This window comes from Acomys russatus, chromosome 1 (genome assembly GCF_903995435.1).
Source record: "Acomys russatus chromosome 1, mAcoRus1.1, whole genome shotgun sequence".
NCBI lineage: Eukaryota > Metazoa > Chordata > Mammalia > Rodentia > Muridae > Acomys > Acomys russatus.
This window is the reverse complement of record NC_067137.1, coordinates 122,945,499-122,961,713: the sequence shown is the minus strand read 5'-3', so window position 1 is coordinate 122,961,713 and position 16,215 is coordinate 122,945,499. Positions and strand designations below refer to the sequence as shown.

At 49.3% G+C, this 16,215-nt stretch overlaps 1 protein-coding gene across 1 annotated transcript in view; it reads right to left on the bottom strand.

The window, feature by feature from the left end:
• Positions 1-16,215, bottom strand: part of Rapgef5 (Rap guanine nucleotide exchange factor 5) — a 226,534-nt gene that overhangs the window by 63,413 nt on the left and 146,906 nt on the right. Inside the window, exons 10-11 of the mRNA XM_051152513.1 lie at positions 6,737-6,855; positions 6,181-6,269 (exon numbers count right to left, since the gene is read on the bottom strand). Coding sequence (XP_051008470.1) covers positions 6,181-6,269; positions 6,737-6,855 — 208 coding nt within the window. The remainder of the gene's footprint in view (positions 1-6,180; positions 6,270-6,736; positions 6,856-16,215) is intronic.

Here is a 16,215-nt window from a genome sequence, read left to right as displayed (position 1 = left end):
CCACCATCTAATGAGGCAAGGTTTGGATAAATGAATTGTCATTGTGAGTGACCTTTGAACCCTGGATTTCAGATCTGCAGGGACCTTGGGCTTTGTGTGATCTGAGGCCTCTGCTGTTCTGTCTGCTTGTTTGTTTATGAGACAACTGAAGAGTTATTTCTACCCATCACTCAGTCCATGGGAATCCATGAACATCTCTCCCCGTGCTTCAGCTGTGGTTGGCAAACACATTCTCCGTATTAGCAGTTAGGAAAGAAGCTAAGGGCATTGCAAGAACTAAACACAATATCAAAAACAGCCTCACCCAAACAAACCACACAGAAAGGCACACAGTGGCAGCCTGGACCAGAACGGAAGCCACATCCCAGTTGCTCCGTCCATCTCTGCTATCGCTCACTGGGGACATTTTTGCTGGCACTGTGCTTAGCTGGGTCAGGCCTCTGCCCTTTGTAGGGAAACAAGCCCCGACTGATTGGCGGTGTGCTTCATTACTTCTGAGGCACTTGGGGCACCTGGGGCTTGGCCTCATGAATTCGGCTTCTCCTTGACTTTATTAATATGCACATAAGCAAAGAACCAATATTTAAAAGCCACAGTTCACAGAGCTGAAAAATACCTCAAGTGGCATCTTTGTTCTCTGTCTTGGAGAAAGCTACTTTCCCAGTTTCAGAGGGTTGCAGGCGACAGCTTACTAAACATTCCCAGGGAGGCAGGTTCTCTAGCTCTTGCAGTTCTAAACTCTGTTTTGTGTTAATTTTTAAGACCTTTGCATCTGTCAAAGCACTTTCCAGTTGTTTCACTCTATTAGAAGCCTCCACAAAGAGAGCAAACCTATTTTGGTTTCAGTTGTATACATAGCAATTAGTAATAAAATGGTACCTACATAGTAGTAAGTAAAAAATATTATACAGAAGCCGGGTGCTGTGGCACACACCTGTAAGCCCAGACCTCGGGGAGACAGAGGCAGGCAGATCTCTGTGAGTTCCAGGCCAGCCTGGTCTACAAAGTGATTCTGGGACAGCCAGGGCCACACAGAGACACCCTGTCTTGAAAAACAAAAGCAAAACAAAACCCACATGGATTCTGTTCACCCTCTCCTCACTTCCTCACCATCCCAAGCAGCTGTGCGTCCAGTTCTTTTGATCCCTCTGAGGGAACCCTTTCAGTGCAGTTTAAACTGTTAATTGGAACACACCAGACAGCGCAGGCAGGATGCAGAGGCCTGTGGCTGTGAGGCTAGACCGAGCCCTGGAGAGGGGAGCTAGAGAGGGGCTGAAGAAAGGGAGCGGTGGCCTCCACTCTCGCAGGCAGGAGTTTAAGAGCTAGAAGAGATGTTTAAAAGGTTCTCAGGATAACGGCAGTGGGACAGAGACAGCGTCCTACTTTAGAAGCTTGCAAACCTAGTCACCACTGGGGCTTGTTAAGGCCTAGGGTACGGTGGGATCCCCAACTCTGGCCACCAAGTCTGAATGTCGGAGCACTGGCTTTTGTCTTAGCATGCTTCAATGGGGCTCATGTACGGCTACAGGTAAACTACACCTGCCACACGACACTGCAAATAAAAGGCAAGAGACAAGTGGAGGTGGCTTAGAAGTGGTATGCTTGCCTAGTGTGTACAAGGAGTTAAAATCTTCAGCATAAAAACCGATGTAAACTACAAAGAAAACATCAAAATAAGCTCACGTGCATACCAATTATATAAAGTCACGAAAAGACTTAAAAACCTCTCTGCCCCCCCCCCCCCGCCCCATAGAATTCAGCTGTAACAGGCTCTGTGCCAGGTTTACTATTGGCCTGGCGAGCGGGACACTCAGCAAGGAAGAAGTTCAGCAAAGTTTGGTTCTACCTTTCCAACCAGTATTCTTTCCATTGCTCTGTAAAAACCACACTTCTAGGTCACCATTAACTTGGTATGGCATGGAAGGAGATAGAAATTTAACAACAACAACAAAACAAACAAACAAACAAACAACAGACAACCAAGGGCTCTGCCCTCCTTAAATCAGGACTCTATCAGTAGGGCATTCAGCAAATCTCTTAGGCCAGTGTCTGGTGTGGCTTCACACTGTGGCCCTTAGAAATACAGTCCTCATTGCTACTTCATAAGGGTAATTTTGCTAATATTATGAGTCATAATGCAAATTACCTGTGTTTTCTGATGGTCTTGGGCAACCCTTGTGAAAGGGTCATTCGACCCCCAAAGTGGGTTGCGACCAACAGGCTGATTAACTTCTGTCCTGGGCTCAACACCCTGTCCCCGCACCCACTACTCTGCTTTTACCTAGGCTTAGCCTCTGAAGAACAGACAGGGGCTCGGGCTGTGCCAACTAATGCTGCCTAAAGCCAGTTACCCATCAGTACAGAGACAGGCTGCATAGGACACACAGAACGACAGCCTCGTGAAAATAAAGGGGAAAAGCAGCTACAGCTGAAAGAAACCAGGTCAGGTCTAATGAGAACCAGGGTAGGCTTCACCTCTCCTGTTAGCTTGCTTTTCCTGAGAACCTGCCTTCACAAACGCGCTTCATTCAAAGGGATTGGTAAGGAATTAGGAAATAAAAATAAGAAAAAAAAGAAAGTAACCTATCAGGCAGTTTCTCTCTTGCTCTGAAATAGAAATCATTAGTTTCTGCGGAAGCACCTGCAGGCCAAAAATACTTCATTTTCTGCAGGAGGGAAAGGGTTAAGTAGACAGAGGACCCCTGTGCACAGCAAGGCAACTGGGCAGCCTGGGCTCACACCTGTCCTCCCCCCCTTCCCTCCCCCCACATCCTCCTGGCATTGTAATTCCCAGGCTGGGAATGCCCAGTGCTGTCTGTCCTATTTCTGGGCACATGAAAGGTAGAGCTGCAGAAACTGCTGGATTTTCCTCTAACACATCAGAACCTGAGAGAAAAGAAAACCTTTGAAAACAGCTTCAATCAGCTCTTGCCGTCATGAGTCAACACACAATTGCTACACTCTGGCTTTCTTCTAGTTACAATAATGAAGAAGTATCTGAAAATAAAAACTGTTAAAAAAAATTATGTTTCAGTGGATTCCATTGCTACTTGCTATTTGAGTATGCTATTACTAGGAGAAGGGCCTTCATCATAGGTTGCTGAAGGTTTCAAAGCTGCCTGCAAAGGAAGACTCAAGCACTTGAATGTTTGCCTGTTCCCTCCCAGCAATCTTCAGTCTTCTTTGATAAAAGTATAAAACCTAAATCCACTCATCCATTCACACCAGTGGGTGACTCCTCTGTCTGGTGTCACCACACAGGGATGACATGCGGCATCACAAAATCACTCTGGAGACTGTTTACTTAGAAACTATCTAGAAAGGCATTATTAGTAGCTTGCCTTTAAGCATCTCTAAAAGTATGATGCTTAAACTCAGCTTGATTTAGTGATGGGATACTGTGTGAACTGTTGGACTGTTTCTGTCCTCGCCTCGACTCAAGCAGCAACAGAGATGACGGCCTCCGGTCTCAGAGCCGTGGCATTCTCTTTTCCATTCTTTCCAACTCAGTCAACTCCTTCCACTTTGGCGTTAACGCCAGGGTGATCAAGCCAATCTGTTCTGTGACATCACTGGAGCCTCTTTTGCTGGGGCTTGCACACGCATTTCCACAAGCGAGTGGCCTCTGTGACAACCATGTGAGGAGGCATCTCATCTGGCTGTTCTTTCAGCCTCTGGTGGGTATAGGGATGAGGGGATGTCCGAGCAGCTCAACCAGGCTGCCACAGGTTTCCGTTTCTACCCTTCCCTCCTCCGTGACACCAGGGCCAAGGGGAGGGGCATCACAGGGCTCCACCTCACCAAGAGAGACCCTCAAGAACATAAAAATGCTGCTCTACACTTTTACTGCAGCCTTTGTCACTCCCTCCACCTGTCTCCCATACGGCTTCTGTGCCTCTGTTGGGCCCCCAGACGCAAATCTCTGATATGAGGCTCTGCTGAGCTGGCCTAGCTGCCACACACCTCTGTCAGTGACAAGGGACCGCCATTGCTTTAAAAATCCAATTCATTTAGTATTCAGGCTAGAACACAACCACTTTTCTCCTGTGTGAACACATGCACTTCATAGTTATGTCCTTGAAACTTATCAACAAAAAAACACGTGGTAGCTCTTTCCTTGAAGTTTCAAAGAGCCACACCATTTTCCCCATGACTCTCTCACATACCTACATCAGTCACTTTCTTCAAAGTGGGCTTTTTAATTTTCATAAAATTCTCCTTTGATGAGAGAAGTTATTACTGTATTTTTTTTCTTTACAAAACTCTGAAAAAGTGCATGTGTCCATGTGTCTATGTGTCCCTCACTGGAACTCCAAATAAAGGAGCAAGAACTCAGATGAGGCTGACTCAGACAGGCCCGCTCCTGAACTGCCTACAATGGGGCTAGATCCAACGTCCTCTTTGGTTTTTGTGCGTGTTTGTCTGAAGTGGCATATTTTACCTTATGGTCAGTAGAACTGAGAAGCAAGCAAAAATAAAAGCCACTAGAGAAGCAGGGCAGGGTGGTGCACGCCTTTAATCCCAGCACTCGGGAGGCAGAGGCAGGCGGATCTATGAGTTCAAGGCCAGCCTGGTCTACAAAAGTGAGTCCTGGACAGCCAAGGCTACACAGAGAAACTGTGTGTGTGTTTGTGGTGTCACTAGATAACGTGTAAATCCCCTTGCAAAAAGGAGGCAACTTCTGTGAGACAATCAGGTGACAGGCAGTCTCCAGAGTCCCTGGGCCACAGGTGTCACTCTGCAGTGGTGCATGCACTTCCTAGTTTGTTGGAGGCCTTGGGCTTGGTCTCCAGAAGCACACGAGAGTAAAAGAAAGGGATACGGGGACTGAGTCAAGTTAGAAAGAAGGTGAAAAGCAAACAAATTGCTATTAAACAATTTCTGTGCTTAGGAAATAAAAACCCAGAATTCATTCTGCCCCTTCCACTGCTCCGTCCTTTCTGTGCCAGACAACTTGCCTGTGGTCTACTCTCAACAACCGTTATTAGTACATGGGGGACTTATTTCACGATTACATCTGTAGGCAGGGCACTGGAGCACCGCTCAAAGGCACAGCGTGAATTTGCTGACATACGAGATAACGCAATGAAGGCCATGGTGATACTTTAATTTTATTGAGAACAGCTTATTTTTGTGTGTGTAAGCCATAAAATTACTCTTTCCCAATTGTATGCAAAATAAAGCACTTGGACTTCTCAACTAAACAGTGGTATTGTAAGGTACATATTTCACACATCACTGCTTTTCTCTCTCTTACTGCCCTGTGTAAAGCAGTTCAGAGCCAAATACCACTCCTAGTCAGACAGAATCAGTGGGACACTAGGAAATTTGCTCCTGAACTGGTCTTCAAGCAGTTACGCCACAGCTGCCTTTTCTGGATGCAATCAACACACTGCACACTCTAGGGGTCACAGGTGCTGTTTGCAGCGGAGAAAAAAAAACCATGTAGCAGTAATCATATCAATTGCAAACTTCAGGCTACTGTCAGAAGTCTGTTCACTGGGGTAACTGCTCTAGGCTGAAACAGATTACAAATGCTCCTTAGGAGAAGCAAGGACCCTGAGAAATTACAGGCAAGTCAACTATACAGAGAGTAACAGTGTTTCCAAAGGCGCACAAAGCTAAAAGCGCTGACTAAAATGCTTAAGACATCTGAGGCTTTGGTCTCAGGTTAGGGAAGCTGTGTCACACAGGCCACCCAACCATTACTCTGGGCAAGCAGTTTGTAACCACCTGGAAAAGTGGCAGAAGTTGCTGCAGGAGCCTAGGGACCGGCTCTGACCACCCATTGGGCACGGCTACATAGGACTGCTACAGCCCAGGTGAAAGCCTGTTCAAGGCTATTGAATACTGGCTTCTTGCCAAATGGCTTTGCATGCGATTTGGCAAAAAATTACCAAGTACACACATCTGCCTTCACCTCATTTTCTTTCTACAGCGACTTCCCCAGGCAGCTGCTCAAGAACTCCGTGTGTCCATTTACTGGACTGAAACAAACAGCACCGGCGCACGGGGAGAGCTACACAAAGCATATGCTTTCCCAGCCCATCCCGATTTCCCAAACAGCGGGAGCCTCGCCCTCCCGGGGAGACTGACAGGGCATCAGCTGCCGCTGCTTTTGAGGCAGGAGACCCCCTCCAACCCCCAACCCTTGTCCCCCCCACACACACCCCGGCTTACCTGTTTCTTTGTGCTGGACCTCGGCCAGGTGCAAGTCATTCAAAAGGTGCTCCAAGATCTTTTCCGGGGTCCCGGACACCACCACGTATCTGTCGGAGAGCAGAGACTCCACTGAGTCATCCTCAGTGGAGGATTGAGAGCGGCTGCTCCATTCATCGTCCTCGTCTTCCTCGTCGATGTATTTGAAATAAGGCACATCGAAGGTGGGCAAGGGCAGCTGGCGCTCCGAGAGCGCGGCGGGATCTTTCCTCTCTAGGTGGGGGTCAAAGGCCCGCAGGCGGGAGCTGCCCATTGTGAGCGGTGCCTAACAAAGGCATCCCCTTAAAGGCTAAAAGATCTTGCCATCCTTGTCCTTTCACTGGGAACTGAGTAGTCCATCTGGCTGCCGAGAGCTCTCTGCAGTCAGCTAGAACGCTGCCGGAGAGGCGGAGAAAAGAGGGAGGAGGGGGAAGGGGGAGGGAGGAGGGGGAGGGCAGAGCCAGAGAGTGAGGGAGCGGGAAGGGTAGCAGCGCTAGGGTAGGAAAGCTGAGCGTGCAGGGGCTGCTGGGGGTCTCACCTCGCGTCGCTCTCCGCACTCCCCGTGGTGGGGGCTGGGCCACAGCTTGCTACTTTCTTCAGCACCAGCACGCTCTGGCCTTGTTCTTTAACCTGAACCATCGTCACTTCATCTTCTTGCTTTAATTGTAGATCAGAGTGATGGATGAGAGTAGGAAAGGGGAAGAGAAAATTAAAAAGGAGCCAACTAGCTTCACCTCGTTTCTTTAAAGAGATGGAATAAATTAGGGGTGTGTTCAGGCATCTAATAGTACAGAAACCAGCCTCAAGGGCTCTGGAGACACACACACACACACACACACACACACACACACACACACACAGCCTTAGAGATGTAAACAGACTAAAGCAAAGTGTGTGTGTGTGTGTGTGTGTGTGTGTGTGTGTGTGTGTGTGTGTGTGTGTGTGTGTGTAGGGGGAATTAGGATTTGAGGAGTTTGTCTTTTAAACCACCTCCAAGAACAATTTGGTTTGGAGAATAGAAAGTTTAAAGTCCCAAGTGTACAGCATAGTAAGTGCATTTGTACTATTGTCTTCTACCTGCTAATGTTCTTGGAAATCACATCACACCTGCCACTCAACACTAAGACGGTGAGTAAAGCTTTAAAGGGTGGGCAGCCGGCCCCTCCCCCCACTGGGTCACTGGGTCACCCCCCCTCCACCCACCCGCCTCCCATACACACTTGAGTTGGACTTTCACGCTTATCCGTACTTGGTTTTTACTAGAATACAAGCAAAAATGGATGTCTAGTTAAATCTCATCCAGGCTGCAGTTCCAATCTCTGTGTCCCCCGTCTCCCCCTTTTTTTTTCAAAAGGCGAGAAGCTTAACTACCCTCCATTTCTGCACACACAGCTTCCCCAGTGTGGCCTGTCTGACCTGGCTCAGTCAGGGGACAGTCCCTGCTGACCCAGCAGGATGGACCCACGTCTAAGCCATGGATTCAGACTTTCAGGGCATCTGCTATAAAACTCTCTGGATGTACAGCACCCAGGCATGGAGGACAGCCAGAAAAGAGAACTGTGAGAGGCATATGAGAAAGTCTGACTTCTATGCTGCTGATGACTTGAAAAACAAACAAACACACAAACAAAAACAAAAAACAAAACAAAGATTAGAACAAGAAAAATTGATAGCAAGTAGGTTTCCTCTTAAAGATGACATCACCTCTTTGCAAAGGAAACCTGTGCCAGCTCGGCCTCACTACTGACAGCTCCTACCTATGAATGGGTGCAGACGCAAAGCAGGACACCCTGCCCTCCTGGGTAGATAAAGGTGCCTTATCCATGCGCCTTTTAATTGCTTCTACAGACCCATCGCTGATCAGTGTGTTTTATTCTCCTTTTTTTTTTTAAATTAATTTATTCTTGTTACATCTCAATGTTTATCCCATCCCTTGTATCCTCCCATTCCCCCCCCCCCCATTTTCCCATTATTCCCCTCCCCTATGACTGTTCCTGAGGGGGATTACCTCCCCCTGTATATGCTCATAGGGCATCAAGTCTCTTCTTGGCAACCTGCTGTCCTTCCTCTGAGTGCCACCAGGTCTCCCCTTTTTAAAGACTAGAAAGGCACCGATGTCACCATAACTGCTAAGCAAACCAGCAAATCGCCCACAGCAAATACTCTGACCTAAGACTCCTAATTTCTAAGGAAATGTAAGTCCTCCTGGATTTACTTAAAAACAAACAATATTGGGGTCGTGCTAAGCAGCAATATAATTGTATGATCATTCTTTTTAAATCTCTTACTGACGAATAACTCTGCTATGGAGAACGGATGTGTTATGTTTCAGCAAGGTCAGACACATGACGTCTGTGGCAATTAATGCTGGGTATTCATTGTTCAACTCCCCGAGGAGGCCGGTGTGGCCCCTGTACCATGAATACCAATGTGTAACTGCTATCTTTCACTTCACCAAGGCGGCTCCTTTGTTATCCTCGCGGCTGAAGTGAACTAAAGTGGCTGGAGAGAGGGGCATATATGGCCAAAAAAAACCCAGAACCCCAAAAACAACGGGGTAGGGTGGGGGAGAGGGGAACAGAAGAAAACTGGGATGAGACACATTGAATCAGACCAATATTTCTATTTTTTTGAAAAAAGAGATGTGAAAAGAGAAAAATCCTTTCCCCGGCTTCCTGTAATCATAAGCCAATACTCATTTTATGAGGCTCTGTCGCCCTGAAGTACACGTTACATCCTAGTGCGTGTGATATACGGCGTTATTAACTGTTGCAGGCTGCAGGCATACATATGGATGGGCAGGGTCTCTCTAATGCCTGTGTAAGTGGTATGTATTACATGGCTGTGCACGTGGAAGTCATACTTTACTGGGCAGGAGCCTAGCTGAATCAGATTAATACACTATCAATAGCATCTTATGCCATTGTGATAGGTCCCATTTTGAAACCTGTTAAAAAGAAAAAAGAGTAAGCAGGAAAAGAAGGAGGAGAAGAAGACGAAGAAGAAGAAAAAGAGGAGAGGAGGAAGAAGAGGAGGAGGAGGAAGAGGAGGAGGAAAAATCAATGACCAAGGGGAGATGTAAATCAGTGGAAGCTGCTGTGAAGACCCACGAGCCCTGTGCATTACAGCCACCTATGAAGGAAGGTAAACTAGCCCATCCTAAAATGGGCTCCTGTCACCTATTTCTCTTCACCCAAAAAAGAGAACACAGCATCATTGATGTTGGGGTATGAAATTTTTATTTCAGTACTTGCTAGGGTAAAAATAAGTATTGGGCCTAATGGTGGAAAATACGTTCAATGACAGGTTGTCCTTGAAATAGAAGCATTAAAACTCCTAAGATTATCATTTATGTGGAGACTTATGAGAGGGCCTCCTCTGGGTAGGACACCTTGCTGGATGACACTAAGTGGCAAGCAAAGACAAGCTCTGCTCCAGACTGAGGTAGCTGGTACCATGAAAAGGGAAGTACAGCTTGGAGCACACCCTAAGGTGTTGCCAAGTTCAGAGGACAAGGCAAGCAGAAAACACAGGGCTTGGTGGTGGCAGACAGGTGGTCCGAGGGACTGAGGATGTGCTGAACAGGACAAGGATGAGGACTCAGACCCAAAGGCTGATGGTTGAGTATTGACAGACAGACAGGGTACTGTGGGTCTTCACCAGGCAGTTAGGGGAAAAATGACAACAGTTTTCTGCACAAAGGCCAAGGACGGAAATTGGTTAACAATGTCAAAATGTAACAGTCGCTAAGGTCAAGGGGGGACTGAAAAGTGAGGGGGAAACTATGAGATGAGATTGGATGGGGGGAAATGGAGTGAAAGGTGAAGAGGAGTAGTCACAGTCTCCCGGAAAGTACTCTGAGAGGAGGGCACGGGAGGGGCTGCAAGGAGAAGCAGGGCAGCGGTTCAGAAGGTCCTGGAAGGGCCTGCTACTCTCAAGTTCACACCAACAGGCCCAAAATCTGCTGCCACCACTCTGGGGTAAGAAGAAGCCGCAGTGCATGCAGGTGCTCTGGAAGCTGGGGGGGGGGGGAAGGGGGGGGGTCACGTGTTCAAGCCAACCTGGGGCACTTACCCAAACCACTAACTGTGACTTTGAAGAGGGGCCTGAGACAGAGTTTAGTGGTACAGAGGCTCTGCTTTTAATCCACAGGAGGAGGGAGAGGGGGGGAAGGAAGGAGGGAGGGGGAAAGAGAGGATGGGAGGGGGAAGGAAGGGAGGGAAGGTGGAAGGGGGAATGAGAGGGAGGGAGGGACATGGGAGGGAGGGAGGGACAACATAAGACTTTTAATATGAAGGGCGGGGTGGGGTGGGGGCACTGAAGAGCATGCACCCCTGCCTGAGACGGGGAGCAGGAACAAAGAACCCGAATGTAGGCTACAAAAGAGACTCCTTCCTTTCAGACAGAATCCACCTGGCTCAAATAAGAAAATAAGCGGAAATAAGGAAGCTGCAGAGATCACGTGCAGTGGCTTGTCTTGGTAAGCTGGTACTGAGGCGGCTTCTAGTGTTGGGTGAGGTTGGTTATCTAAAGAAGATTATACTGGGAAAGTGGCCTCAGGGATGTAGCGGGGACTAAGCCAGTTGTGAAGAGAAGGGTGGCCCGGCAGCTTTGTGAACTGCTGAGGCCAGAAAACACATTTGTGGTTTTATGGCCTTCTGCTCGAAGCGCCCAGGAGCCTCGGAGGGAAATCGTGACTGATGAGGCCCGTCCAGGGGAACGGATAAAGCAAGGGACTTCAGAGACTAGAGTGGGGAGAGGATCCAGGGCTCCGACACGGTAAGATGACAGCCCTTCATCGCAGAGTGCCTGCTGGCCATCAGCCACAGGGACGAGGGCACAGAATGCATTCAGAGGCCAAGGCTCCATGGGAGGACTGAGAGGAGGGACAGAGGCCCCTGAGTGACACATGGATTTTGGGTTGGGTCCTAGGTTCCAGATTTACAGCACCTGTGATGCTGACAACTTCCTGAGTGGTTAGCGCACGAAGAGCATCTTTAGTCTAATTATTTAACCTTCTGCCCTTGATTCTTGAAGCGGTGTTGAACAGGTCCAGAACTATAAAGGAAGAAGGCAGTTTTCCTTTACTTAAAGTCCTTTCCAGACCCACTGGAATTTATGTTAATGGGATCACTTTGGGAAAGTCACCAAATAACGCCACCATAGGAGGCCTGGTTGCCAGGGGAACCATCCAGCCCCCACCTCCACCTCCACCCCCCCCCACTCCCCCACTCCCCTCAGAGGACTGGAGACTCCCAGCCCTGTCCCACACCCATAAAGGTTTCACTGGCCTAATCAATCATGCCTACACAAAGACATCTCTGTTAAAATCCCTGAAGGACTGAGTTCCGGGGCTTCTGGGAAGGTGTGTGTGGGTCAGGGTCCACCTAGCTGTCCAGAAGGCAGCGCAGGCCAGCAGCTCAGAGTGCGACTCTTGTGCCTGGGACCCTTCTAGACTTTGTCTTGCATATGCCTTTGCTACTTATTTGTATCCCTTAAAATATTCTTTACAATAAACTGGTAAACCTATTTCCCTGGATTCTGCAGCCACTTTAGAACATTGGTGGGAACAAAGGGCGGGCCGTGGATACTCCAGTGCATCAGAATCAGACCGGAAGCCAACAGACCGGAAGCATGGACAAAATATCCTGAAGCTTGTGGCTGGTACCAAAATTTGGGGCTCAGTGCTCAGCCTGTGGGATCTGATGCCACTCCCTGGCAGACAGTGTCATAATACAGTTGATTTGTGGGTCATTGAGCTTGGAATTGCTACAGACCTGACCATTTTTCTTGTTGGTATGGGACCCCCCCACACACCCCCCACCCCATATTTTTTAGACCCTGAAACATGGGAGCCGGGCTGGCAACAGTAGAGGATAAACATCAGACACGGCCACACTGGGGCACACACTCGTGGTGGATCAAAACAGAAACACGGCTATTTAGTTATTTACACCTGAGCAAAGGATGGATGCTGTCCAACCCACAAAATCCCCCAAAGCCAATCCGCTGCCTGCTGTCTTTCTTCAGCTTTGCACTGCCTGTGGGGGAGTAAGATGTAGTTGCAGAACCACCCTAGTTTCCAGACAGTAATGCAGAGCAAGGCCTCACTTCCTCGGGATCTTTCCAAGGTCAGATCCTCTTTCTCTGGGACGGCCCTCAGGAGCATGAAGGCTCAAGACCCGCAGGCAGCAGCAATCAGCCCGATTCAGGCACCTGCAGAAGACGCCATTGCAGTGGTCTCTGGGTGTGAGACACCGATGGTACTGCCCTAGCCCTGGAGTGGTAAAGGAGATCGTGGTTATGGAGCTCTGGAGAAAACTTTTCCATTGCTAAGGTGTTAAGAGCCAGGTGTTCCTGTGGGTGACAGAGGGAAATGGGGTTCATGACGGGAAGGCAGAGGCCAGACAGTGAGTCCTCCAAGGATAATGGGGCAGCATCGGGGAGTAAGGTCCAGAGGAGAGGGCCAAGCCAGTGGCATGGACTCTGAGCAAGGGTTGGCTGTGGGAGGTGGGGGAACGGTACCAACGGGCCAAGTGCCAGGGAGTTCCGTGTTCTCTTCTGCCTGTGTGTACATCCTCAGGGAAGCCCTCAGCCCTAACACACACCTCAGTCTCAGCTCTCATTCCCACTTCAAGGATGAGAAGCTCTAGCAACTGGCCAAGCAGACTCTCACAGGTCCACCCATAGCACATGACTGGAGATAGCACAGGAGGAAACACAGAAGCAAGGAGTGAGTTGTCCTCAGCTGACAGTGGAGGAGTCTGAGAGATAAGAGGGCAGTTGGATTGCAGAGACTTATGGCCTCCTGCCGCAAAGAGCCTTCTGGAGGAGGAAAGCAGGCAAGGGCTCCTAAATCTCCCACTGTGTGTGCCTGGTCCATTCTCGGGATGGACAATGTTGGTGTCGAACTCAGTCCGGCTACACCGCTATCCTGAGTCTGAATTCTGGGTGCACAACAGAATGACAGCCTTGCAGTAACTTAGGTCAGCCTCCACGAGCGCGCTACATCAAACGTGTGTTTCCCCTACTATTTCACATGAGCACTATAGAGTTGTAAGTATACTTATTTTTAAAGGCAAGGAGAACTGGTGTTCACAGTGCAATTTTACTCTCTTGAGCCAAGGCTCTGGTTAAATTTGTGTTTTCATGCAGCCTGGTATGACCAAGCATTTCTTAGCCTGTTCGAGTTTTTTCCATTATTCCTGATTTCCCTCCCCGGTGTTCCTGAAAGCATCCTCTGGGTTCTCCTGGAGCAGCACAGCTCTCATGCCCTATGAGCACATACTTTGTAAGAGTCCTTCCCTGGGGCCTCAGAGACACACTTTTTAAGAGCCAAGAACCTTCTGACAGTGTACTGAGACAGAGGCACAAAGCATCTTAGGTGCAGAAATTCTGATTTACTGCCTCATCTAAGGAGGTTTGGTTTCTTTGATAATTTTCCTGGCATTGGCTCCCTCATTCAGATGAGATGTCCAAAAGCACCCTACTCCAACGCCTGTCAGCGGACCACATGACCTCTGGTCATCTGATTTCTGTTTTTTTCTCCACTAAATGATGACATTCCAAGGACAAGAACTGTGCCTTCTGTCCTTTCTCTAAAGAACAGGTCAGGGCCAGGCACATGATAGTCACTTGATAAAGATGAACTGGGCATGCGAATCCATAAGCAAGCAAAACAGGAGGGACTGCAGCTCCCTCATGGGGCTCAAGGCCACCTTACTGAGGCTCCCGTGTGTCCACGCACTCTCCGCTCAGAGCGTGACAGAACACATTTCTAAGTGTTCAAACTTCCCACTCCACGTGTGTCGGGGTTCTAGCAGAAGAAGGTCCTGTACAACCGATGTGTAAGAGGTTGGGCATCAGTAAGGCAGGCACTCAGTGGCATTGTCCTTCTGGCCTATGCCATGTGAACAACAAAAAAGCAGGTGGCCACGATCACATCAAGTGGGAGGCTCTAACCTCCTTTTTGTACTCCGTCCCCCCCTAGCCAGATTTCCCGTCACAGGACCCACCGCTCTGACATCATTGCTGGTGTGGGAGAGCCAGGGAGAACTTTTCAGATAGAAGCCACTGACGGCCACGTGGGCGGACAGCATGAGGAGGTCACGGCGGTGAGAACATGTCCCAGTGGGGTCTCCCTTTAAGTGTGTGACGCAGCACACTGCTTACAGCCAACAGCCTGCCGATCATCGCACAGCCCTGGCCTCCTCCAGGAACTCTGTGCCTCGTCCTCCACGCTGCTTTGGTGGTCCTACGTGACCCTGTGTGAACCACACGAGCCTTTCTCACTTGGCATCCTCACAGTTTGCTGTCTTGCACGAACTATAAACTCCCCAGCAGCAGACACTTTTATTTTGCACCCTCAGCAACCAGCTGGATCTTGACAGGCTACACCCGCCCAGTGAGCGGTTACTGAACAAGCGAGTGAATAAAAAGGATGAGTGGATACGTGTGGACTTCAAAGTAAGAGATAGGAAGAGGAAACACTTTGCCAGGAGGCTGTGCCTCTCATGAGGGGGCACCAGGCTACCCTGCAGCGGATGACATCAGCCCCTGTGCCACCCCGACCGTCAGCTGAACTCGGGCTGCCTGTGAAGCTGGATTGTGACTAGCCGTATGGCTTCCCCTCACCTGGGTGTCCTCACCTCAGCGAGAGATGACCCTAGGACTCTGCCGCTTTTCAACATAATTTCTGATATGTATTTTTTGATGTGTGAGACATCATGGAGTTACCAGTCACTAAATCACAAGCAGCTAATGCGGTTTGCTTACACGGTAGCAGAGGTAGCAGAACTAGTGAGATGGTGTTGCCGTATTTGAGAAATAAACAGACCCGGGAGGAATGGCACAACCAGGAAGAACCAGCCACGACAGGCAGGTAAGGCTATGCAACATCTAACACTTGCCGAGGGCTCATGAGTTAGCTGGGAAAGCTAGAGGCTGGGTGGCCCTTATCTCGCACAGCCACTGGAGCGGCCCTACAAAGTGAACACTGTGAGAAGCCAGCGCGTGCAGGAAGAGACAGAAGCACAGGCAGGAAACGTCACCTGTTTGGGCTGGAACACAAAGCAGGAAGCTTGATGAAGCTGATATGACAGACAGAGAGGCTCCACGTGCCCTGGCGCCTGTGGTCAGGCCACAGATAACCCTAAGATGCTCTCTTCTGAGAGACCACGGGAGCTTGACTTATGTGGTGCTAAGGGCCAGAGCAGGTCAGTCAGCTTGATGCCTCAGGCCACAGGTAGGTGGAAGCCTTAAAAAAGTTCAGAGCTGCCAAGAGAGTATTTACTACTGGGTGGCCTGCTGGTCTAGGAAACCCACCTTAGGGACCACATTTCAAGAGAAGAGGAGAGGTGACCAGAGTGTCCAGTGCTCCGTGTGAGCTGAATGCACAACCCAGCCAACTACTCTCAGGCAAAGCTCGAGCCAGCAGAAAGAGCAAAACTGGGTCTGACCCAGAGCGGAGAAGGTCAAGTCTGACAGAGGCAGAACTCCCTATATGAAAGCTGCCTGTCCTCACAGAGTCAAGAACTCGGCGGGCACCGTTCAGTTTTAGTTGATTAATTTTGTTCTGTAAACTTTGTCTCAAAAAGTGACAAGGGGGAGGAAGGTTAGTGCTGTTGATCAGTGACACACGGAAAAGCACCTGGGCTCAACCCCCTCCCCAGCACCCATGCGCCTGTGGACACGAGGGTTCTGTCTGACTGGCTCTCAGAGGCCCGTGAGTTGTCAAGGCCTGAGAAACACACCTTCAGAGGATGTCCAAGGCAGATCAGAGGGGGGAAAAAAACCAATGGCGGTGCACTGTTTCCACTTGGAGCTTCTGAGCCTTTTGAGAGAAGGAGCCCTGGGTTACTAACACATGCTGCAGGTGATTTTCCACTGGTGGGTGGCAGGATGAAAGAGGCTGAGGCGGCTCACTGTCAGGCTGTACAAACAGGGCCGAGTCAGAGCCTGTCAGGACTGGAGTCTAGAAAGTCTGGATGGAGAAGGGACAGTTCTTTTCCACTGCTG